At 40.4% G+C, this 25,919-nt stretch overlaps 1 protein-coding gene across 2 annotated transcripts in view; it reads left to right on the forward strand.

Moving 5' to 3' along the window:
- The window catches only part of LOC132273398 (protein SET DOMAIN GROUP 41), a 31,015-nt gene that overhangs the window by 905 nt on the left and 4,191 nt on the right, over positions 1-25,919 (forward strand). For both annotated transcript variants that reach the window (XM_059774352.1, XM_059774353.1), the window contains exon 2: positions 27-127. In XM_059774352.1, the coding sequence (XP_059630335.1) occupies positions 27-127 (101 nt within the window). The remainder of the gene's footprint in view (positions 1-26; positions 128-25,919) is intronic.

Here is a 25,919-nt window from a genome sequence, read left to right on the forward strand (position 1 = left end):
TAATTGTTGTTTTGGTTTATATGTAGGATGTCTGGAATATGGTCCAAGAATTATTGTTCGGAGTATCAAGGCCATAAAGAATGGGGAGGAGGTGTCTATTGCTTACACCGACTTGTTGCAGCCCAAGGTCTATTTTATATATTTTGTAAATTTTTGCATCGTATTATGACGTTTATATATGTGATTTTAGCTTGTGGAATCATTTATAAGTCAGTATTGCCTGTTTTTTTTTTTTTTTTTTTTTGAATGGTTTATAAGTCACTAGACAATGAACAAAAAAACCGTGCTGACAGATGTCATTAGTACAAATAAATACAGCTAAACCCAACATCCAGCAGAACCATTAAAAAAACAGAGCCTAGATCAGAAATGGATTCCTAGCCAGTTCAAGATGACTGTTACCACCATGCCTTCTTCAGTTTTCTATACCTCCAAATGCACCACAAGAGAGCTGTGAATAAAACACCTTAACAATGTATATCTCATTGCTTGACCCTTGGTATGCGCAAGGAACCAAGACACCACCTCTGAGAGATGCTGCACAGCCATTGCCTCCCATTAACACACCTGAGAAAGCCACTGCCACACACTTTGGCATAAGAACAACACCGGAACAAACTCTTTGGTATCATCATCAGAAAAACAGATGTGCCATATAGCTCATCCTATAAAACTTATGCATGATGAAGACTAAAGAACTCCACACATGCTTATACCATGGGACTTGATCACATTGTTCTCTACAACAAAACAGAGATGTCAAAGGAGAAGATTTTCAGAAATCCTTAGCTTCTAGGCCGGAGCAAAAAATTAAATCTAGATCAGCTACCATCAAGCTTTTATGGCCAGCTGTTGTGGAGTGTGAGTGTCTCCACCATGCACCCTTCTATTCCTTTCAGTCGATATACACCATAAGATAGCTGTAAATAGGCACCTCATCAATTTACTTTTCACTGTGTGAGCTGTAGTATGAATTTCGAACCATGGTACTACCTCAGAGAAGTGTTGGAAGCATAAAATACCATCCCAGTGGAAAGCATGAGAAATCCATTGCGAGGCACTCTGTTCTCTGCACACATTCCACATTGCTTTGAATGACATCAAACCATGCTTCCATTGTATTAAATCTGCAGAATTACTTGTTGGCAAGTTGTGAAAGAATTGATGAATTTCGTCAGGCCGGTTGTCACGTATGCACCATCCAGTAGGAGTCTTCAAAACTGATAGCCGATCAGAGTATGAGTAACCAGCAGGTAACAATCTTCTTAAACCAAATTTCTGCTGAAGGGAAATGCCATTGTAATTTGTACCAGGGATCATAATTCATAGAATAGGGTGAATGACTGACCATCTGTGATACCCTCAGATTTTCGAATGCGGGTTGGCCGGGCCCACGCCCGAACACCCGAGGATATTAAAAACGAATCGACAATAAACGAACACAGAGTACAAAAGAATAAAGAAGAATAAATAAAATGCTGACAAGAAACTAAAATGATAATCTAATTATAAACTTCAGAATATATTTCCATTAATTAATAAACTCTTCTGATACAACTGATCCTCCAAAATACAACTCGGGAATCCATACTGTGTGGACCCCTAGAAAATCCAAACTAAACAAATGACAGCAATAACTGTCTAAATCAGGAAACTGAATCATAAATGAACTCCTATGTAGCATCGGAAGAATGAAGTAGACTGATCCTCGCTCAGCACGAACAACCTCTACTCCTGACGAACACCTGAAAAATAATGGTGGGTCAGGTCCACAAACAAGTTCTACTCTACTACAGTCCAAGCAGAGATCCGATACACGTATACATCCTAGTCAATCCAACAGTAACTAGTAGTCCGTATATATATACACACACACACTAAAGGAACCTCACTAGACTATAGGGTTGTCTTAACATGAATAGTAGGCAATATGCAAAACGCACATATAGTGGGCATGAGTACCTAGACCTACCAGGGTACACAACTACACTATATCTAGCTACACATCCCTGGCGATATACGCGCCCTAACCACTGATCCTGATACTCAAGCTCATATCATGGCACCATACTTATATATATATAATCTAGTAACCATCCTATCCAGTATAAATTAATCCTCCATAAGTCATTCAACTTGCTCAGCTGACCTGACTTGAATATAAGTAGGACTTAACATTTTAGTTAATTCATTCCCTTATATGATAAATTAATCCTCCATAAGTCATTCAACTTGTTCAGCTGACCTGACTTGAATATAAGTAGGACTTAACATATTAGTTAATCCATTCCCTTATATAAAATAGGTAGGACTTAACTGATAAGTTAATCCGTCCCTAAAATGCCACCGTCCCATATCGGTGCATTAAACCACACAATCCAACAATTGATGTAACGATTAAGGAAATACATCAAACAATCCAAAAATAACTATGATAATATGATATCAGTTATCACAAAATAGGAATGACTTATTATTTATTTAAGCTTGCTATATCATATGTCCCACACAAACTGAATCTTATACATGATGATATTTTATTATACCGTCAAATAAGCATTCTCTATATCCAATTCATCCTACACATTTAATCTTAATTGCTAAAATATTTTAAAAGATTAAATCCATTCGTTTGTTTAAAACATTCAAATAGCAAACATCATTATGATTGAGTCTATTTAAATTTATTTAAACCCAAACCTAGTTCCTATTTAATGTTCAGGAATCCTAGGCATGTTTCTACGTTCCATCATTTCACAGATATGAAAAATACATAATTTAAACATGTAAAAATTCACACCGGAAATCAAATCAAAATCATGCATTTATCAATTCGTAACACAATAACAGATATGAACCAAATTCATAAAACCTATGTTTTAATCCAATTAAACATGCATAATTATTTAATTTTATGTGTTTAATAAATCCTGGAATTTCCTAGGCATGTACAGAAACACGAATCAAAGGGAAAGAGATAGAAGAAGAACTTGCCTTAAACTTTCGGATCGAAAGTTAAACTTCTTCTTCCTTGATCTTCTCTCTACAGGGTTTTTTCTCCTCCTTCCTTCCTTTTCCTCATTCATTCTCTAACTCTCTCACTCTCTAGAATATATCACGTGAATATTTCTAACCCCCTTTTATAACCTATAGCTATATATTTATAGGCTAAATAAAATAACCCTAACCCTTTTCCCAATCCAAGTCAACTTAAAAAAAAAAAAAATTAAAATATTAAAAAGGTAAGTAAAATATGTTACGTATATAATTTATGTATATGTTTATTAAATAAATAAATTATACACATTCCATTATTTATTAATGGATTATCCAATAATAATTAAGTTACCATAATATTATAAGGTAACTTAAAACATAACACGTATCAAATCTATGTATATTTTTATTATTTAAATATAAAACATATATATCAGATTAAATATTACTACCCAAGTTACCATAAAAGTAATTAATATATTACTTTCCTTTTTATATATGTATATAATATATAGCTATATATATACATACACAATTATCCATGGGCAATAATCCATACACATCCAACCTCCTATCCAAGTAGTCCATGGGACCCAATTGGTTGGCCCATTACTACTAACCATAATCATAAAAGAAAAATAAAATAAAATAATAAAAGAAAAGAAAATATTTAATTTACAACTAATTAAAATACCATTTAAGCACATAATCTAATTAAACAATTAACACATAGACAAATACAAATAATACATAGACACATAATCAAATAATCAAGTAATACATAATTCAATTAAACACATAAGCAAGTAGTCAAATAATCAATTAAATAATTAAAAATACAATTAAAACAAATAAATAAATACCGAGACTATCCTTTTAAAATTAGGGGTATTACACCATCATCATGGAGAAGTTCAAGTGTTGTAGCAAAGAGGCTCTGTTGTCCAGGATAGATTTTCATATGGCTGAATCAGAGGCTCTGGCATTCATTGTCCAAAAATAACTGAGGATGCCGAAGATAGAATGGGCCGGATTTGACCTACGAAGGAAGCATCGGATCGAACAGTTGGACTCAACCCATACTGTATCATTGAAGACTGGGCCTAACATCCAGGATCTACCGAACAAAGTCAGGCCCAAAAGGAAGGAGACCCGAAGCTAAGAGCCCTACATAAGAAGTTAGTTACAACACTCTAACAGCACTGGTAATTACATATAAATAGACCATTGCGAGAGGAAAAGAGGGGATTTTTTCTGTTGAAGTGTAAGAAGAATTCTAGAGAGAGAAAAAAGAAGAAGTTTCTTGCATCTTCAATTGGCGCCGTTTGTGGGAACGAAGAAGATTGATTTTCGATCGATTAAAAGTAATTTGATCAGGAATGATTTGTGGAGAAGAATCTTGATCTCTGAAAACTAGATCAAGATCGGCAACATCGTTGTTTGTTTGGCCGAATTCCGATTCTTCTTGATTTTGCAGAGATTTGCGTTCGATCTACGCAGCTTTGATTTGTGCCTGTTCAATCAATCAACGCAGCGTTGATTTGATTGTGATTGCAATTGATCTGTCAGAGCTTAACTTGACAGGTTCACGGTGGATGAGATAGGGATTAGGTCAAGAGAGGTCATAATTCGGCTGATTCGAATCTAGATCTGGTGTGAACGCATTAGCGAAACTCAAATCTGATCAAAGTGTTGGAGTTGATGACTTTGCTTCGATCCGGAATGATGATCGGAGGCGAGAGTTCAAATCTAGTGGAGAATGGTCAGCAGATGAAGCTCGATGAATTGATGAGCATGATCGAGGCTCTGAGAAAGGAAAACGTAGAGTTGAGAACTGAAAGGCAGCATCGAGAAGGTCCGGGTGTACCACGACTGCCTCCGGTGCGAGAAAGAGGTGCACAGCTTGATGAAGCACATCGCGACGAGTGAGAAGAAGATAACCACGAGGATCTTCACAGCGAGGAGGTCAGGTTGGAGGATCTACCGCCAAATCCTCGTCGAGTCGAAGATCGAGAAGGATCTATACACCTAGATCCGCATCGTGAGCAGACTAGGCGAGAAGAAGCTACGGCTTTCAATCCAAATTAGGAAAGGCACAATCGAGGACAGGCTACGGAGTTTGATCACCACAAGCCTATCTCATCATGGCAGAAGGGGTTCACTGACGAAAGGTCGTTGGATCCACCTTATCGGCCTTCGATGGCCACATACGATTATAGGAGTTCTGAAAGCAGACCTGCAGACCAAAGAATCGCTGCAAGGTTCCAAAGAGAGAATGAGGCCCTCCGTTCGGCAGTAAAGACGGTTGATTCACCGTTTACTGATGAGATCCTGAATGCCCCAACCCGAGGAAGTTTTCCATGCCTGTTTTCATTCTATTTGATGGAACAACCGATCCGATTGATCATGTATATCATATCCAGTTGAAAATGGCTCTGAACACTAAGAACGACTTGTTAATGTGCAAGTGCTTTCCTACCAGTTTAGTTGGACCAGCGCTCAATTGGTTTAAGAACCTGCCGAGGGGCTCAGTGGATAGTTTCCGAAGTTTATGCGATCGGTTCATAAGCCAGTACTATGGGAATAGGCGTTCGGCAAAGGACATTTCGAGCTTGTTCACGATGAAGCAGCATGAAGACGAGCGCCTCCAAGCTTTTCTTACTAGGTTTAACCTTACTAAGAGCATGGTGATTGAATGCCATCCTACAACGGCGGTTCAAGCGTTCAAGTTGGCCATGACTCGTGGCACTCTGTTCCACACGAGCCTGGTAGTGAACACGCCGAAGACTATGGACGAACTCAATGAAAGAGCTGATGGTTTCGTGCGTCTGGAAGAGGAGGAAGCAGCCAACGCTCGGAAAACATCCATCATATCAACAGAAGAGAAAACCAAAGCAAAGATCAAGCAAAAGCAGGCTCAGCCACAGCGTCAGACCCCCTGGAAGGCAAAGAAGAGGCTTAGAGAGGAAGATTTGATCACTCCGCTGAAGGTCACTCTGGCGAGGCTATACCAGGAAAACAAAGATAAGTTCCGTCCACCTCTGCCAATTCGGCAACCTCTCGAACAGAGGGATCAGACTAAGCACTGTACTTTCCATAGCAATTTTGGTCACCAGACTAACGAATGCAGGAACTTAAGGAGGCAGGTGGAGATGCTGATCGCCAGAGGCGAATTTGCAAGTTATATTCAAGGGCGTGCAGCAGAACATAACCGACCGATGGATCAAGTAAAAAGGAGTCAGAAACCGAGCTCCCATAACACACAACCAGTTCGGATAATAAATGTGATTCACGGTCGGCCTGAATCAAGCGAGGAGTCAGGCGAATTACTCCGAACGCGTCTTCGCCAAGCGCAAATGAAAAGGAGGGTAGGCAGTGTGAACGTTCTGCACCAGCAGAGCACATCAACACAGATAAAGTTTGATAGGACAGATCTGTTACGTGTTCAAATTCCTCATGAGGATCCATTAGTCGTCAGCTTGACAGTGGGGAATGCCTGGTACGAAGAGTTTTGATTGATCTTGGAAGCAGCGCAAATGTTATGCCGAGGGACACGTTCGATCGGCTTGAGATCAAGCCAGAAAAGCTCAAGCCTACTGGAAATCCCTTGCTAGGGTTCGATGGAAAACGGGTAGAACCCATCGGACTGGTAGAAGTAACTGTGCAAGCCGCGGAGAGAGTCTTGACAGAGAGCTTTGTTGTTGTTGAAATCCATCCATCTTACAACCTTCTGATGGGTAGAGGGTGGATTCACAGAGTCCAAGGTGTTCCCTCAACTTTGCATCAAGTAATGAGATGCCTGGGACCAGACGGCACCAAGGTGATTGACATTCATGGCGACCAAGTAGCAGCCAAGGAATGCTATTCCGTGACGCTGAAATCCGCTAAAAAGGGCAAAACTCCCATCCGTTTTGCGAGCCCGAAATAACAATTACAGGAACCTCCACCCACCAAGAGTGGGGAGGAGGAGCCTCTAAGCTTAACCGAAGAACCTCTTGTGGATGTGCAGATCGACCATCATAAGCCAGAACGAACGACAGAAGTGGGAATGAAACTCACCGCGGGGGAGAAACAGGGGTTAACTGATTTCTTGTCCCAGAACTCAGATGTGTTCGCATGGAGTCACTCAGACATGCCCAGAATCAGTCCAACAGTTTCCTGCCATTCTCTCAACGTCAATCCGAGCGTAAAACCTGTAAGGCAGAAGCAGAGAAGGTTCGCTCTAGAACGCAATCAGATCATACCCGAGGAGGTTGATAGGTTGCTTGATGCAGGGTTCATTAGAGAGGTGCAGTACCCAGATTGGCTTTCAAATGTTGTTGTTGTGCAGAAGAAGAATGGGAAATGGCGAGTATGCATTGATTTTACCAATCTAAACAAGGCCTGTCCGAAGGATAGCTTCCCGTTGCCTAAGATTGATCAAATGGTAGATGCTACTACTGGGTACGAACGTTTAACTTTCCTGGATGCTTATTCAGGTTATAATCAAATCCCCATGGACCCGGCTGATGAGGAGAAAACTTCTTTCGTTACTGAGCGAGGGACCTACTCTTACAAAGTAATGCCGTTCGGATTAAAGAATGCTGGGCAACTTATCAGAGATTGATCAGCAAGATTTTCAAGGCTCAAATGGGAAAAACTGTAGAGGCTTACATTGACGATATGGTGGTGAAAAGTAAGAGGAAAGTTGACTATCTGAAACATCTGCCGAACGTGTTTGATGTGTTGAGAAGATATGGAATGAGGCTTAATCCGACCAAATGCTCATTCGGCGTGACTTTCTGGTCAATTCCTGGGACATGTGGTTAATCATAGGGGAATAGAGGCTAGCCCAACTCAAGCAGAAGCTCTGACCAAGAATGCCGAACCAAAGACAGTCAAAGAAGTACAAGCCCTGACAGGTCGGATAGCTGCATTAAGCCGTTCATTTCTAAGTTGTCAGATCGTTGCAAGCCATTTTTTGACACAATACGAAGCCATGGGAGACAGGCCTGGGGGGATGAACAGCAACATGCACTAACTGGTTTGAAAAAATATATGCAGAACCCTCCGGTCTTGTCTGCCCCCGAACCAGGAGAAAAGCTATTTTTGTACCTCGGGGTATCCAGTATTGCGACGAGTGCCGTTTTGATCCGTCGCAAGGAAGGAGCACAGTACCCAGTGTTCTATATTAGTAAAACAATGACCGAGGCCTAACGCAAATATTCAAGGGCCGAACGAGTGATACTCTCGCTCGTAATGCAAAAAGGAAGCTCAGGCATTATTTCGAGTCTCATCCTGTTGTCGTTCTGACCACTTTTCCAATCAGAGTAATCCTGCACAAGCCAGACCTCTCGGGGAGAATGACGAAGTGGGCCATAGAGTTAAGCTCATTTGACATAACGTACGAACCGCAAACAGCTATCAAAGGGCAGGCAGTTGCTGATTTTTTATTAGAATGTGACTCAGAAGATGTAGAAGAAGACCTTTGAAGTTACTCGTGGAAACTCTTTGTAGATGGATCCTCAAATTAGATGGGGGTAGGCATTGGGATCAAACTACAGACGCCAGAAGGCACATCCCTAAGTCAAGCGCTCAGACTAGAGTTCCACACCACCAATAATGAAGCAGAGTATGAGGCGTTGCTGATGGGGCTCAAATTAGCCAAAGAATTGAAGGTCAGGCACTTAATTGCTTTTAGTGACTCGCAGCTAATCATTCGGCAGGTGAACGGAGAATATGGAACCAAAGATGAAACAATGGAAGCATACCGCTCTGCCGTTATGCGCAAAGCAAGAGACTTTGAAAAAATCGAGTTCGTCCAGTTGCCAAGGGAACATAACGTAGATGCCGATCGGTTAGCGTGCAGTGCGTCGAGTTCTGGAGAAACACTGGCAAGGGTGGTTCCAATAAGCGTACTGACCCAGCCGTCCATCTTTGAAGAACCTTCAGGCTCAAATCCTTGGCAAGTGAATGTCATTCCATATGAGCCAAGTTGGATCGATCCGATCATAACTTATACGAGATGGTGTGTTGCCTGAGTAGCGAGATGAAGCAAGGAAAATCAAATCGAATGCTGCAAAATGCGCTATAGTGTATGACCAGTTGTACAGAAGGTCTTTCTCCGGACCGTACTTGAAGTGTGTCACTCCTACGGAGGCTCGGCAGATATTGCGAACCATCCATGAAGGAGTATGTGGAAATCATTCAGGGGGGAGGTCTTTAGCGTATAAAGCAATGACGCAAGGGTATTTTTGGCCGAATATGTCACGAGATGCAGAAGACTTCTCTAGAAGATGCGATAAATGCCAAAGATTCGGACCATTAATCCACCAACCACCTGAAGATTTGCACGTAATGGCCACACCCCGGCCTTTCGCGCAATGGGGGATGGATGTGGTTGGCCCTCTACCGACTGCGAGGTCACAGAACAAGTACGTTCTGCTAGCAACAGATTACTTTACCAAGTGGGTGGAAGCAAAGCCATATCTAGTGTGACCCAAACTCATGTGAGGCGCTTTATCTGGAATAATATTATTTGTCGCTTTGGGGTTCCAAGGTCGATCGTCATGGACAATGGGACCAATCTCGACAGCAAGCAAGCAAGCAAGGGAGCTGATGGAAGAGTATGGAATAAACCAAAAGTTGGCAGTGGTAAGTCATCCGCAAGCAAATGGCTAAGCATTAATTACAAACAGAACAATCTTTGCTTACATCAAGAAGAAGCTCGAGGATTAGAAAGGAAAATGGTTAGACGAACTTCCGAACGTCTTGTGGGCCTACAGAACGACCCCGAGACGGCCGACAGGGGAGAGCCCATTTGCCATGGCATATGGCACCAAGGCAGTCATACCGGTCAAGCATTTGGTTCCAACTATCCGAAGTTGCATGGAATCAAGAGCAAAACGACAGTATGTTGAAATTTTACCTTGATAAGTTGGAAGAAAAAAGAGATGCAGCAACAATAAGACTCGCGTGTTATAAGCAAACACTTGTAAATAGCCACAACAGAAGGGTGAAACATAGAGATTTCGCCCCTGGCGACCTGGTTATGAAGAAGAAGGTGGGGATAGTTAAAAAGATGATGTCGCCCTGGGAAGGCCCATACAGAATAGCAGAAGTCACAGGGAAGGGGGCATATACCTTGGAGACCATGGCTGGAAATTTGGTTAACAAGCCATGGAATGCTACATCTTTGAAAAGGTACTATCAGTAGAAAGTCGAGTTTCAATTCTGGTAATTGTTCATTTCTCAATAATATACGTATGAGTGTACGAAATTTAGAGATCTATAAAAATATTGTTTTCCCATGAGAAGTTGATTAAGTGAAAAAGTGAAAGTGGCAAGTGGCATTCTTGCCGAGCGCCAATCAGTCAGCAAAGTAAGTGGCAGCTGGCACTATGAGACGAACGCCAAAAACTTCCCAAAAATCAAAAGTGAAAGTGGCGAGTGGCATTCTTGCTAAGCGCCAATCACACAGCAAAGTAAGTGGCAGCTAGCACTATGAGCTGAACGCCAAAAACTTGCCAAAAATCAAAAGTGAAAGTGGCGAGTGACATTCTTGCCGAGTGTCAATCACTTAGCAAAGTAAGTAGCAGCTGGCACTATGAGCCGAACGCCAAAAACTTGCCAAAAATCAAAAGTGAAAGTGGCAAGTGGCATTCTTGCCGAGCGCCAATCACTCAGCAAAGTAAGTGGCAGCTGACACTATGAGCCGAACGCTAAAAACTTGCCAAAAATCAAAAGTGAAAGTGGCAAGTGGCATTCTTGCCGAGCGCCAATCACTCAGCAAAGTAAGTGGCAGCTGGTACTATGAGCCGAACGCCAAAAACTTGCCAAAAATTACAAGTGAAAGTGGCGAATGACATTCTTGCCGAGCGCCAATCACTCAGCAAAGTAAGTGGCAGCTGGCACTATGAGCCGAATGCCAAAAACTTGCCAAAAATCAAAAGTGAAAGTGGCAAGTGGCATTCTTGCTGAACACCAATCACTCAGCAAAGTAAGTGGCAGCTGGCACTATGAGCCGAACGCCAAAAACTTGCCAAAAATTAAAAGTGAAAGTGGCGAATGGCATTCTTGCCGAGCGCTAATCACTCAATAAAGTAAGTGGCAGCTGGCACTATGAGCTGAACGCCAAAAACTTGCCAAAAATCAAAAGTGAAAGTGGCAAGTGGCATTCTTGCCGAGCGCCAATCACTCAGCAAAGTAAGTGGTAGCTGGCTCTATGAGCCGAACGCCAAAAACTTGCCAAAAATCATAAGTGAAAGTGGCAAGTGGCATTCTTGCCGAGCGCCAATCACTCGGCAAAGTAAGTGGCAGCTGACACAATGAGCCGAACGCCAAAAACTTGCCAAAAATTAAAAGTGAAAGTGGCGAATGGCATTCTTGCTGAGCGCCAATCACTTAGCAAAGTAAGTGGTAGCTGGCACTATGAGCCAAACGCCAAACAATTGCCAAAAATCAAAAGTGAAAGTGGCAAGTGGCATTCTTGCCGAGCGCCAATCACTCAGCAAAGTAAGTGGCAGCTGGCACTATGAGCCGAACTCCAAAATTTGCTGTAGCAGAATGAAAAGTTGATTGTTATCACCGATACACAAATGAAGTCAATGAGAAAGTAGCAAAAAAGTTTGGGCAAAGTTCAACCAAAAAAAAATCTGTCATCTCATTTATAATAAATTTTTAAAGTTACAAAAAGTAAAGTATTCAGATGACATGAATACAAAGGAGTAGGAAATTAAGGCATCAGAAGAGCCCTAGCTAGCTGCCTCTGCTCCATCAGCCTCTTGGTTGCGTTGACTCGTCTCTTCACTATCATTGGTCATCCCATCTCCACGAGGAGGAGAGTCGAGATGAATAACTGAATTGTTCTGCTGAGACCCGACCTCAGTAGTGGTTGTGGAAGGGACCATGGAGGACAGAGGATGAACGTCCAGAGGCTGAGCAGTGGAGGGAGTTGAAGCAACCCTGGAAGAGGCAATCTCCTGACACTCATTAAAAATATGTTCAGCAGGAGTAGAGTCTGGATCAACATAGACTCCTGGGGGGTCGATATCTAACTCCTTATCAACCTCATTTGGAGAAGAACCGGTCTGACCTTCAGCAGGAACACGATCGATATAACCCTCTCGGAACCCCTGTGTATACCTGAGGGCACCGATCCTGGAGAAGCGCGCATGAAGAGCTATCATACCGCCATTCACCTTACCAATAGTGCTGAGCAAGGCGTTGCGCTCATCCAAGGCCCTCTTTTCAAAAGCCATCTGCGCAGTCTGTTCATCACTTAGTAGGCGTTGAAGTTCCTCTTTCTCAGCCTTAAGAGACTCTCATTCAGTCTGCCAGACGCTCTTCTCAATTTGGAGAGCATCGTTCTCATCCTGAAGGGAGTCTGCCTCCTTTTTTAGGGCATCCCTTTCCTTCTCGACCTTGTTCAGTTGCACCATCAACTCAGCATTCTGGGTATTCAAGATCTTATTCTCCTTCTTGGCAGCATCAAGGCTGTCAGCAGATTTACGAGCCTTGGCATTTCCCAACTCCACTTGCTTCTGCATGGCCATCATCCTGAATAAAGTCTGCACAGATATGCACAAACATTGGTTAAGCCGAACGTATGGTCAGAGGAATTCAAGTATAAAGACTATGTGAAGATCTGTTGATTGAGGGATAAAAATTACCTCCATAGCAGATAAGGGAAAGCGGCTGAACACCTCCTTCTAAGACAGACCTTTGGCTACCTCAATGTCTTTGGGAGTCCACATGTTCCTGTAAAATGCCATAGCAGTCTGACCATCCTTGAACATGGTCTTGTTCGGCTTCACAGTTAACCCATCCGTTCGGACGAGAAGAGGAGTCCATGGCAACATCACGGAAGTGGAGGCAAAAATTGTAGCAGACCCAGAGGGGGCAGTAGGTCTGACTGGGCGATGCGTGGGTAAGCTCGGCCCAGAGGTCTGAATCTTCCTTGTCAGAGGGATGTCATCAAGGTTGGGTTCACTGTCAGGTTGAGGCCTTTTGCCTCGCTCTTTGTCATGAGCACCCATAGTGACAGCAGAAGAGGTATTGACCTGAGGAGATGCGTTCGGATTGGTAGGAAGAACGCTAACAATTGGATCAACGGCCACAACGTTCGGAGTGGAGTTAGAAATAGTGGCAGAGGAAGATGCCGAGGCAGGGGAAGAGGTTGCTGCAGCAACAGCAGTGACTCGGGGAGGATCTTTTCTTCTACCGAAGAGAGGAATCTGAAGCTGACTTATGGTTTTGCCAAGGATAGAGATGTTAGCAAGGTTATCGGACACAAGAAGGTCGAAGCAGGAAGGGACGTCGTTTAGAACATACTCGTTCAAGTAGTTGATCCTATCCCTGCAAACACCATAACCCAAGTCCTTATAAGGAATGCCTAGGGAATGGCATAGAAAAGTACAGAAGCGGGGAACGCAAATTTCACAAGCGCAGGTGTTTTTATGTGTTTTGAATTTCTTATAAGAGGAAACAGAACATTCGCCGAAAGCGTTCGGAATTGGGTAATCCTTTGCAGCTGGAGAGGACCAGGCCCCACTAACCCCTATTATGTTTTTTCTCCAACCTTTCTCAGATTTGATTTTATCTTTACATATGGATCTCTTATCAATCGGGTAGAAATGGTAGAACGGTTCGTCAAGCCGGATTTTACTGACATTGTAACAGAGGAGAAGATCTATGATGTCAAGATCTAAACCCCTATCACGGTTCAGGAGCAGCAGAGCGGATAGAACCCTAAGGAAATTTGGGTTTACCTGCAAAGGGGAGTGCTTTAATTTGTTGAAAACAAAGCTAAATAAGGGATCAGTGGGAACCTAATGATGTTAAGATGAAGATGGGAAAACAGAACCTCGCCGGGAAGAAGACCGGCACCAGTTCTAACATTGACATCTTCAGGACACATTCTAATATGCACATCATTGGGAAGTTGAAGTTTCATACGCAGGACGTCCAAATCAATAGACATGATGAAAGTAAACAGAAATTCCGAGAAAATAAAAGAAGCGTTTAGAAGGAGAAGTAGAAACGAAACTAACCGTAGAGGTTGAAGATTGCAAAGAACACTACAGGATCGCTGAAAAGGAAGAAACTTTTGCAGGTATTCGCCGGAGGAAGTTTGACTTATTTTGAAATAGAGCAAGTAGCGATGTGATTGACAACAAGGTGAGATAAGACAGTAAAGAAGGGCAATGGAGTCTCTTTGGAGTTTATAAAGGCAAAGTGGGCCCTAAGGTCGAGACGTTAGGGAAACGAGGAGTTTGCAAGTTTCGAGGCATCGGTTCCAGATCCAACCGTTCGATTTCCCATGCGATCTCCTTAAGTCGTCAAGTCATAATTAACAGCCATTAATAATTACCCCCTATTTAATAGGGAATAATTATGGGGCCAATTGAGGATGCCGAAGATAAAATGGGCCGGATTTGACCTACGAAGGAAGCATCGGATCGAACAGTTGGACTCAGCCCATACTGTATCATTGAAGACTGGGCCTAACATCCAGGATCTACCGAACAAAGTCAGGCCCAAAAGGAAGGAGACCCGAAGCTAAGAGCCCTACATAAGAAGTTAGTTACAACACTCTAACAGCACTGGTAATTACATATAAATAGACCATTGCGAGAGGAAAAGAGGGGATTTTTTTTGTTGAAGTGTAAGAAGAATTCTAGAGAGAGAAAAAAGAAGAAGTTTCTTGCATCTTTAATAACCATGTCTCATGTATTTGTCCCTAAATCACTTGATCCACAAATCCTCCTTTGAAACCAAAAAGGTCCAAGTTCGAAGGCAAGAGCAGGTTTTATTGATACTGTTAAAGCTTCGCAAACCCAAACCTCCTTCTAATCTAGTTAGAGTTATTTTATCCCAAGCCAAAAGATGAATTTTCTGTTTGAGGAGTACTCATCTTGAACACCAATAGGGATTGAAAACACTGTAGCCCAAAAATAATAAGAGGAAATAACTAACTTGATCAACTCAACCCTTCTTGCCATTGAAAGATTGAATGATGTAATGTCGCTGGTAGCGGTTTTTTGTTCTCTTGGGAGCGCACCCCTTTTGAGTGCCTTTAATGAATTTTACTTATCAAAAAAAAAAAAAAAAAAAAAAAAATTGAATGAGTTCCATGCAGAGAGTTTTGAATTGATTTTGTCCAGAAGAGAAACACAATGAGACCTTTAGATTCTGCCATCAAACAATGGAAGCCGAATATAAGTAACTAGGAATTTGCCTTCCTTAAAATTCAGAATTCTTAAGATGCTTTTTTTTTCTTCTCACAGACCTGGAGAAGAACACTGAGCTCTTTTCTTTGCTGACCTTCATTCCAGAACTGATACCATACTCTTCAAATAAAGCCATAAGATTTCTAGCATTTTTCACAGATGCTTTCAGGATCAGAAATAAATCATTAGCAAAAAAACAATGTGAAAAGGTTGCACCCACCTTCCTCACTGAATCACACAGCTCCAATTTACCTTCAGACAGCCTTATTCAATAATTGAGACATATAGTCAGTTACTAGGCAAAAAAGAAGAGGAGAGAGAGGGTAGCCCTGTCTTATACTCCTACCAGCTGAGAAGAAGTCCACTGGAACTCCATTCACAAGAACAGAATAATGAACAGATGTAACACATTTCATAATCCATTCTGTCCAGGTATTATCAAATCCATACCAAATGAGAAGATGATGTAAAAATGGCCAAGACATGGAGTCAAAAGCTTTAACAAGGTCAACCTTGAAGGCCATTGAAGGCTTTGTAGATTTGTAAGAAAATCCTTTTAGAAGGTCATAGGCAAGGAGGACATTATTATGGATTCTCCTCCCTTCGATGAAAGCTACTTGGTCATGCCCTATGAGATGAGAGAGAACTAGAGAAAGTTTAGATGCAAGTAATTCGGACACAAATTTGTTGGTAGAGTTACAGAGAGATATAGGTCTAAAATCACTCAGTTGAAACCAATTGTTCTTTTTGGGGATGAGAGATATGAAGGTGCTATTGATCCCAGTAGGCAAAGAGCAGGTAGAGAAGAAATGTTGAACTGCAGTAACAACCTCATTACTCACTATGTTCCAGTATTTTAGAAAAAATCTGTTTGGAAATCCATCTGGCCCTGGGCTTTGTCAGTACCAACAGAAAATACTACTCTCTTGACCTCCTCTGCAGTTAGGCCAATAAGGTCACACCTGTCTTCATCTGTAATCATGAATCTGGGCTTCATGGGAAAAGGCTGGTTAGCAGTTGGCACCTCAGCATAGAATCCATTGTTTCATTATAGTTCGGTCCCTTAAGACAACACCCTAATCATTCTGAAGTGTAGTGATATAGTTAAAAGCTCTTCTTTGGTGAAGCTTTTGATGGAAAAAATTTGTGCATTTATCACTGCCCTCCATCTGTAGAATCCTAGACTTTTGAGCCAAGAGAATTTCCTCATAGCCCAAAGCAGTCTCAAGAGCATGTCTAGCATCACTTTCAGAAGAAAGAAGACAATCATCAAAAGGATTTTGAAGGAATTTCAACTGGATGTCGTGGAGTTTATCTTTGCAAAGAGACACTTCTTTTGAGACAGAAGGTCTGGTCTTGTAATGACCCGGTTATTTTCCTTCCTTTCCCTTTTCTCGAATTTTACGGATATTTTTTTTTACGTTGATCTTTTCTTTTCTGAGTTCGGTTTTTTGTCACTTAGTGCCGTCTTGAGTGCTCGGGGATGGTTTCCGAGACTCTTTCCTTTGAATTGACAACATCCTGAAAGGACTACGTCATTTTCATATTTTTATCTTTTCCAACACTATTCACTTTTCGTCTTTTTCCCCCGTTTGTCACTTTGTTGGCACAACCTCACTTTTTGTGTTCGGAGTTGGTTTTTGACTTCACGTACCTTCATTCTAAGTGGTTTCCAGGAAATATGTATCTTTACTTTTGTAGAAAAGTATTCTGGTTGCTCCCCTTGTCCATAGGGACATGGATGCATAGTTTTTTCGGAAACATTTTCTTTTCTTGGGGTGTTTTTCATAAATATCTTTTGGAGATATTTTATTTCGGGGATTTTTAAGAAAACATTTTTAGAAGATATTTTCATTTTGGGTCATTAGTGCAATTAACCCTTTTTGTAGGGGTTATTGTGCAATTAATGAAAGTTATTACAAAATGTCTCGTTTTGAGCCTGGATCCTCGTACGGGATTCATTTCCACTTTTCGTTGAGTCATGTACCCTAAGAATTTCCTTCCGGTCGTTTTTCCCCAGTTTTTGGGTTTTTGACCCCGGTTGCCACCGAATTTGTTCGGGGCATATCTTTTTGCTCGGGACTCGGTTTTCGACGCCGTTTCTTCCATTGTTCATTTTTTCTCATTTCGGTTCTTTTTCGTTCACGATGTTTTGCCGTTTGAGCGCGTCTGCTCAAATTTCACTTTTCCGGACTCGGCAGGGTCCGTTCGGGACACTTTTAGGGTTTTTCTATAAATAGGGGGTGTAATAAGAAAAATTGGACTTTTTCTTCTTCTTCCTCCCTCCTTGGCCGGCCATCCATGGTAGCCTTGGGCTGCCATCCTTCTCTCTTCTTTTCCTGCCACTTCCCTTTGGTATTTTGCCGTAGTACCTTAGCGTTTATTGTAGGCCTTGGTGAGATCTTCCTTTCCCCCTTATTAGAAGCCGTTTCCGACCATTTTTGAGTTCGGGTTTGGATTTTCATGGTGCCTCAAAAGTTAAAGTTGCTTCCCTCGTTGTCCCCGACATAACTTAGGAGTATCGTCGGATTCGGAGCGGTTTCCTTTCGATGGGATTTGAGATTTCATCTCAATTGAGGTAGGGGATGTTATAGGTTTATATTTTTGTTGTCTTGCATGTTATTGATGCTTATACAACTTGTATGCATGTTTTTATTCATAATCTAGAATTTAATTTAATTATTTTCTTTTATGAAAATTTAATTCACATGGTTGTAGCTAGCATGAAATCAACTTGTAATGTGATATGAGGATAGGACATGGTATGTTCTTTGACCTATGTTAATTTGAGGCCATTTGAAATTGTTTTAAAATCTAGAGAAAATTAATTAATTATTTTAATTAATTTTATTTTAAGTGTTTTAGTCACTTAATTGAATTTTTATTTTGATATTGTTGATGGCCTTGGTATGTTTTTGATATATATTAAATTGGGAATATTCGGATAATTTTTGAAATCTAGAGATTTTAATTTAATGAATTAATTAAAATCTATTTAATGGTTCCCTTGATATAATCAAGTATTTGAGTAAATATAACTTGTGTAGAAAAGTTATTTAATTTAGTATATTACTAAATTCTTATGATTTCATAGTATTATGAATATGGAATGCTTATTGTGCATTATTGGAAGTTAAATTGCTAACTTGTTACTATGTAGTAGTAATATAAGATTCTTGTGAATTATTGATATTATTAGCCTTGTAAACTTTTTGCTACAATGTCGTAGAATTAGTGTTTAAAGTTTACCATGGAGGCATGATTTAAATTGTTAAGCAGATGATATTGTTTTGTACATTGTATCATAGTAAAGACTTGACATTATATATGCCATTTTAGAATTGAAATCCTAAGACATGGGATTGAGTTGTTTCAACCTACTTGTGCATGGAAGGTGGTTTCGTGCATTGTTTATTTGTGTATAAGTTGTGAACTTATTTATTAATTTTGGAGTCACTTGAGATATTGTTACAAAGACATGGCTAGAGTTTGGCTCTAGTGTGGGAGGTACGAGTTCTCCCCATTTTATAGTGCGCACTAGGGTGGTATTCCCAGCGGGTTAGTGCCCGGAATAACTGTTTAGGTCTTGGTTTTACCCTGAGATTTGATGTCCAATTCCACTATTTGATTTCGCATTCAATTTTAAGTTGACAACCAATGTTTAATTGTGACTTGTGATTTTGGTTATTGGCAATTTAATGTTGTTAAGTACATTTATGCATTATGATTTTTAATGAATCATCGCAGTTTTGATATTGTGAAGTACATTTATGCTATAATGTTCAAATGTAGCTTAGGAATGATCCTATAGATTCATTTGGAACATAGACGTTAGGTGGCATGATCCACTTTGGTTATTTTCATATTTTAGGTTTCAAGTTGATAACTTTGATAATCAATATCTTGTTGTGTTGTATCGTATGCTCCTATACTGTTTAATTGCATAAAAATGCGTTTTATGCTAGAAATGTTTTAAGGTAGCTTAGGATGCTCCTTGGGTCGCACTTTTGACATAGACATTAGGTGAAATGAATCACAAGGATTAATTTATACAAACTTGTAAAACGTTAGGTCTATGCATGTTCATTTTCTACGAGTACCACAGGATACTCACCCCTCGCTGATTTCAAGCACGAAGACGTGGTATTCGGGATGCACATCATTCCTTGGATGACTTGTAGACTTGAAGTTTCATTTCATGCAAATGTTAGCATAAAATGCCATTTTTTAGCTTTATATGTCAAAATTTGTATATTTGGTTCTAAATATGTAATGTGTACTTAAGTACTCCTATTGTAATGTATTTGACATGTATGAGATGTGGCCGGAGGCCAATGACGTTTACTTTGCATCCTATGTACTTTTGACTTCAAGTTATATTATGGAAATATTGAAAAATGATAAGTCTTAGCTTCATCATTTTTGCATGGGGTGTGAGAAGTGCACTTTAGCACTTCCATAGGGTCTCATTAATCATGTATGAAGTGTGACCAAGGGCCAAACGGTAATTTGAAACCATTTCATAATTTTGAGTTCCAAGTTTTCATTTCAAGCTTCATTTTCGCCATTTTTGGCCGTCGGGGGGTCGTACTTTGCTTCGGCCATTTTTGGGAGCCGCGGACCATTCCGGTGTGCTTGATATCACTTATTACGTTTGCGTGCATATTCGTTTTAGCCTAGAAATGCATTTGGGGTCAAAGTACACTTGGTGTAAAGTTGCATTTTCATAGCTTTTGACCTAAACTGATCTATGGGCATTCTGGGTATTTCACAGTGTTTTTTTTTTTTTTTTTTCTTCCGCGTAGCCAGGTAGAAAACTCGATTTCAAGGAGGGGGGAGGGGCCCTCAAAACCCTTGTTGTCAGCTTTTTCCTGATCTGTAGTACAACTGTACGGGTGGGCTCAATCTCGTACCCGGTTAGATGACTTGTGGCAGTGTTATGGTCATTCTGTTTTGCCTCCTAACCGGTTAGAAAAGGCTTTGTAACCGGTTAGATGGTCTTGGGTTGACTCCTTTTGACCTTTTTACCCCTTTTTCTTCCATTAGCCATATTTTCTTCGTCCGGACTCCGAATCAAGTGATTCTTGAGTCTAAGTTTATTAATTTTTCGTTGTCTTTCCAATGGTCTGCACGGTAGCACCCACTTTCATTTTGGAAATGACCTTTTTGCCCCTAGGTTCATTCTTGTCCATTATTGAAACATCGCTTCCGCATTTATTTCTTTGGGTTCCGTGACCTCATTGAGGGTCACATTGGTGTCTTAGAGACGCGTTGTATCTCTAGAAATCGTTGTTTTATCTTTTACTTCCGCATTCTGGATTCGTTATCGGATCTACGTTCGGTTCATTACAGGACACACTGGCCTAAAAACCAGGGCCGTCACAAGTCTTGTTCCACATTTTGATTTGAGTCTTCACATTTCTCAATTTCTTTGAAAGTTTATGAAAAGGGGATCCATGAACCTCAAATTGCCAAGCTTCCTAAACAATATCAATAGTATCATCCATTTGGCACCAGATCTTTAGGAACCTAAAAGGCTTAGTACCTGAGAAGCAATCCATGGAAGAGGACAGAACCATCCTATAGTGATCGGACATGGATGAGGCAGACAACATTCATTTGGAGTTTGGAAAAGTGCAGTGCCAATGTAATGACCCGATCATTTTCCTTCATTTATTTTTTCGATGATTTCTTTTTTCGTCCTTTTCCTTATTTTGTCTTTTTCCCGTTTATCGTTTTTCCTTTCATAATCTCACTTTTTGTGCTCGGATTTGATTCCGGCTTTGCAAGCATCCATAATATTTGAATTCCATGATAATTGTATTTTTACTTTTGTAGAAAATACATTCTAGTTGCTTACTTTTTGTAAAGGGCATGGATGCATACTTTCGTGGAATTATTCTTGATTTTGGGGTTTTAGTGTAATTATGTAAAATAATTTATTTTTCGTCTTAGGGACCATCTTGCAATTTAATTTGGAAGATATTTTGAAAAAAGACCTTTTTGCAATTTTTGGAAAGTGTGACAAGTGTCACTCTCTTATGGAGCCACTTGTTAGCATTTGGGTGGGGAGACTTGGAAGCATAATCTTGTGACATTTGGAGGGTGGGGATTCACCCACTTGTTGGCCTAGGATTGGTGCACTTGTTGGCTTGGATGGTTGACAAGTGTAGGCTTAGGATTAAGCCTAGGAAGGAGCCTTGGATTTGTGACAAGTGTAGGTTCACATTTTAGTCTTGCATTGTGTGTGTGTAAAAGGTAGTGTAAGAGTACTTAGTGAGTGGAGGAATACTAGATCCTCCACTCACCATTTTTCACCTTATCTTTTTCATTTCACTTGTTCTCAAAAACCCTAACCTAGCCACCATTGATGAAAAGTTTGGTTTAGAGCTTCTAGCTTCATTTTGGCTTCCTTCCACTCACCTTAGACCATAAACCTTGGGAGACAAAAGTTTCCTTTCACTCTTCTCTTCAAAACTCTTGTTTTGTTTTCCATTTTGAGCTTGGTTGCTTGGGATTATAGAGATTCAATTCTCTATTGAGGTAGGGGTGGTAGTATGTTTGTACTTCAAGTATTTTAAGTCCTTTAGGGTTTAATATATATTGTGTACATGCTTTTAAGTCTTGCATATTATAGGAAACTCTCACTTTTGACTTAGGGTTTATTGATTTAAGCATGTATAATATGTATATACCTTGTGTAGAAGAAATATATGATTTAGTAGTATACTAAATTTTAGTATTTTCACATGTGGTAGTGATGTAGAACTATTGTAGAATTATTAATGTTATATACAATTCCTATAGTCTTGAATTGCTATAATTATGGTGGTGATAATTCTATATCCTTGTTGATTGATAATTGTGATTATCTTGGAAGCTTGTTATTATAATAGAGATTTAGTATATAAAGCTTATTGTTGAGGCATGATTTAAATTGATAAGTTAGAAATATTGTTTTGTATATTATATCATGGTGAGGACTTGTCATTTATTATGCTATTCTAGACTGGAACCCTAAGACATGGTTTGTGTGGTTTCGAAATACTTGTGCATGGAAGGTGGTATATATGCCTTAATATTTGTGTATAAGTTTTGAACTTAATAATGATTTTGGATTCTCTTGGGACATTGTTACAAGTGACATGGCTAGAGTTTGGATCTAGTGCGGGAGGTATGAGTTCTCCCCATTTATAGTGCGCACTAGGGTGGTATTCCCAGCGGGTTAATGCCTGGAATAACCTTTTAGGTCTTGGCTTTATCCGAGATTTGATGTCCAAGTTTTCCACTATTTGATTTCGCATTCATTTCCAAGTTGACAATCAATGCTTAATTGTGACTTGTGATTTTGGTTATTGGCGATTTAATGTTGTTAAGTACATTGATATTAATGTTGTGTTGTGATGGAAACATTGCATTAGTTTAAGATGATCCCTTAGAATACCTTGAACATAGACGTTAAGTGGAATGATCCCTTGTATTCGTCTATATTAATCTTGCAATGATATTGAAACTTTAGGGTATACGCATATGCTTCTTCCTACGAGTAACTTGGATTACTCACCCTAGTTGTGTGGGTTATTTTATAGGTAAGGAGACAATGTTCTCGGATGCTCATCATCCTTAGGGGCCAATGAGCCATTTGTAGCATTTTTATATATTGACATGCACTTGTTTAGCATGCTTTACCTTTTGGATGTTATATTTTGTATACCATGGATGTATGGTATCTTGCAAGCTAAATGGCTTCTTTGATGTATAATGTGTATTTAAGTACACTTAGCAATGCTCTTTTTGTATGTGAAACATGAGGCCAAGGGCCATTAAACTTCAAAGTTATATGTATGCTTTTAAAACTCAAGTTTTGCCTTAATAGCCTATTTTATGAAAATGGAGGTTTGAAAGGTTAAATTTTGTAAACGGATTGAAATGAGGCCATAGGCCATTGTAGCGCGTCTAAAACATTATTTTTCGTTTGCGGGCATACTCACATTTCATAAAACTCTTAAGTTGCAACTTTTGAACTATTTATGGAATGATTTATGGATTTTTATGCAAAATTCATGCATGGGAGGGAGTTTCATGCTTCCCTTTCATTTTAGCATGTTATCTATGCTTGAATAAGTTTAAAAAATGTTTTCAAACTCGTTTAGGATCAATTGGAATATATGCATAGCATCAAGGTTGGACCAGGTGAGTTTTCATCACATTGCAGCAGCAGCTTTTGCTGCTGTTTACTACGTCGGTCGGCTGATGAGGGCCATCAGCCAGCTGACACATGCTTGAGGAGTCATTCCAGTAGCCTTGTAAGGAAAATCATCGTTCGGCCGGCTGATGATTGGAGTTCGGCCGACCGAAGGTTGAGTATCGACCGGCTGATGGTTGCATTTCGATCGACTGATCCTCCCTGGGACCTTTTCTTCCCAGTTTTCTTGGACAGTCTTGTTGTACCAACTTCAGAGGGTCATAACTCCTTTATTCCTAATCCAAATTGGGTCGTTCTTGAGTCTAAATTCAAGAGCTTGAAGTTAGCTTTCCAATGGTACTAACCACACATCAAAACTCCAATTGTAGTGAGAGTAATTCCAGTTTAAGTGAGATAGGTTCGTGGTACCTCTTAAACGGAGAATACCGCTTTGTTCCTTTTCATATCTTTTCCATCCAGACTCCGAATCAGGTGATTCTTGTGTCTAACTTCATCCATTTTTCGTTGTATTTCCAATGGTATGCACGGTGGCATCCATTTCAGCTTGAAATGACCCTTTTTACCCTTGGTTCATTTCTTATCGAGTTTGGCATTCTTGCATTGCTTAGTTCATTTGAGTTCCATGGCTTCATAGGGAGTCCTTTTGGTACCTTAGGGATGACGTACATCTCTAGAGGTCATTTTTGACATTTCGCTTCCGCATTTCGGATTTGTTATCGGGTCATCTTTTAGTCATCACTGACGCATCGGGTTTACAAAACTTGGGCCGTCACAGCCAATCTGAATTAACAAACGGCAAAACCCCGGTCCAGTTTGGCCCAAATTCTTCTTTGGGAGTGCTTTTTATTTGTCCAAGACCAGGCTCCATTTACAATCACTAGTTCCAGCAGATTACAGGTGGAAATGGCATCATTGAAATCATTTAAGGTTGCCTGAGGGACTGCACAACCTCCCAGTTTGTCGCCATGGGCCCTTAATCATAGTTGAATGAAGCGCTAGAGTAGTCCATAGTATTCTTCTGTCCTTAGGAGAATTAGCAGCATACGCAGCAGAAAAATAGAATGTTGAACTAGTAAGGCAAATAGCAAGGTTTGGGAAGAGCTAGCAATGGTACATACATGGAATATTGACGAATTCCATCCTACCCAAATTCTACCACCTGAGCTATCATTATAATTAGCTTCCCATTTCCAATTTCTCTTAATTCTAGCGGCAATGTTTGGAAATTTGCAAGGCTGAACCATTGTTTCAACAAGACACACCAAGGAGAGGTTAAACGTTTTAATCCAATTTGTCACCTCCTTTTGCATCTTTAGGCTTATTAAGGCCCCTAACATTCCATGAGCCTAACATAAATTGGGGGCAGGGGGTAGTGGAACACTACCTGCCTGCTGTACCCCTTGTCACTCTGTCTGTAGGCACCCCATTGTACTTTTTATTTTTATTTTTCTTCTTCCCACCCAGGGGTGGTGGAACACCACCTGTAGGAGGGTTCAATTGATCTCGCACATTGTCAGCTTCTGGGGAAGAAACTTTAGGAAGATGCTCAACAATCAAGGCTTCGGTTCTCTCAGGCATTTCATCAAGAATGGCGAAGGCATTAGGGGAAAGGACTTGCTGCTGAGTTACAATACTTTTACCTTTGTCTCTAGACTTGTTTTTGGAGTTTGATTGAGTAACAAAACCATCAGAGCCATTCTGATCCACAATAGCTGGGTTTAATTGATCAACCTCTGGAACACTTGCAGAAGCTATGTGCTGAGGTTCTGGAATGATGTCATCACAAGCAGCAATGAGCTTTCCTTTAGACTTGACTACCCACTGCTCTGACATCTTTGGTTTAGGATTATGTTGTTTGACAATTGAAGGACAGTTTGCTTCAAGATGATCGAATCGTTTGCACAACTTACAAAATTGCGGCTTCCATTCATATTCGACCCTAACTGAACATTGCGACCCATTAAGCGTGGTACGGATATTAAATTCAGGGAACTGACCTTGGACTTCCATCTCAGCAATGGCACGAGCAAAGTGTCCTCTCTCATGGTGTAGAGAAACTTCGTCCATGTATAATGGGTTTGCAATTTTTGAGACGATCTTTGATACTGCAGTGGAGCTTCTAGCATGAATAGGCCAATCATAAAGCTTGAGCCAAAGAGGAATGATTGAAAGAGTTTCTCGTTCCAGTTTGATGTTTTTGTGCCAACACTTAACAATAACTGGGCGTCTTTAAAAGGTGTGCAATCGAGATAACACTTGGATAACCTCCTCTTCATTCGAGAGACGTATCTGGAAAAACCCATCTTTCAATGAAACAACTACTGCATTTTGATTCCAGTGTTTCTGTACGTATTTTGAAATGAGGGTAATAAGGCTTGCTTCCCATGACATTACAATAGAATGAGACCAGTAAGCCACTTCATCAGCTATGTCACCATCTTCAATATCGATTATTTCTTTGTTCCGACTTTCACTATGGAACGAGTGGTTTGTGAAACCGGTTGGAG

Source organism: Cornus florida, unplaced genomic scaffold (genome assembly GCF_030987335.1).
Source record: "Cornus florida cultivar Cherokee Brave unplaced genomic scaffold, ASM3098733v1 CherokeeBrave_3.0.0_Hap2_Chr09, whole genome shotgun sequence".
In the NCBI taxonomy this organism is placed as follows: Eukaryota; Viridiplantae; Streptophyta; class Magnoliopsida; order Cornales; family Cornaceae; genus Cornus; species Cornus florida.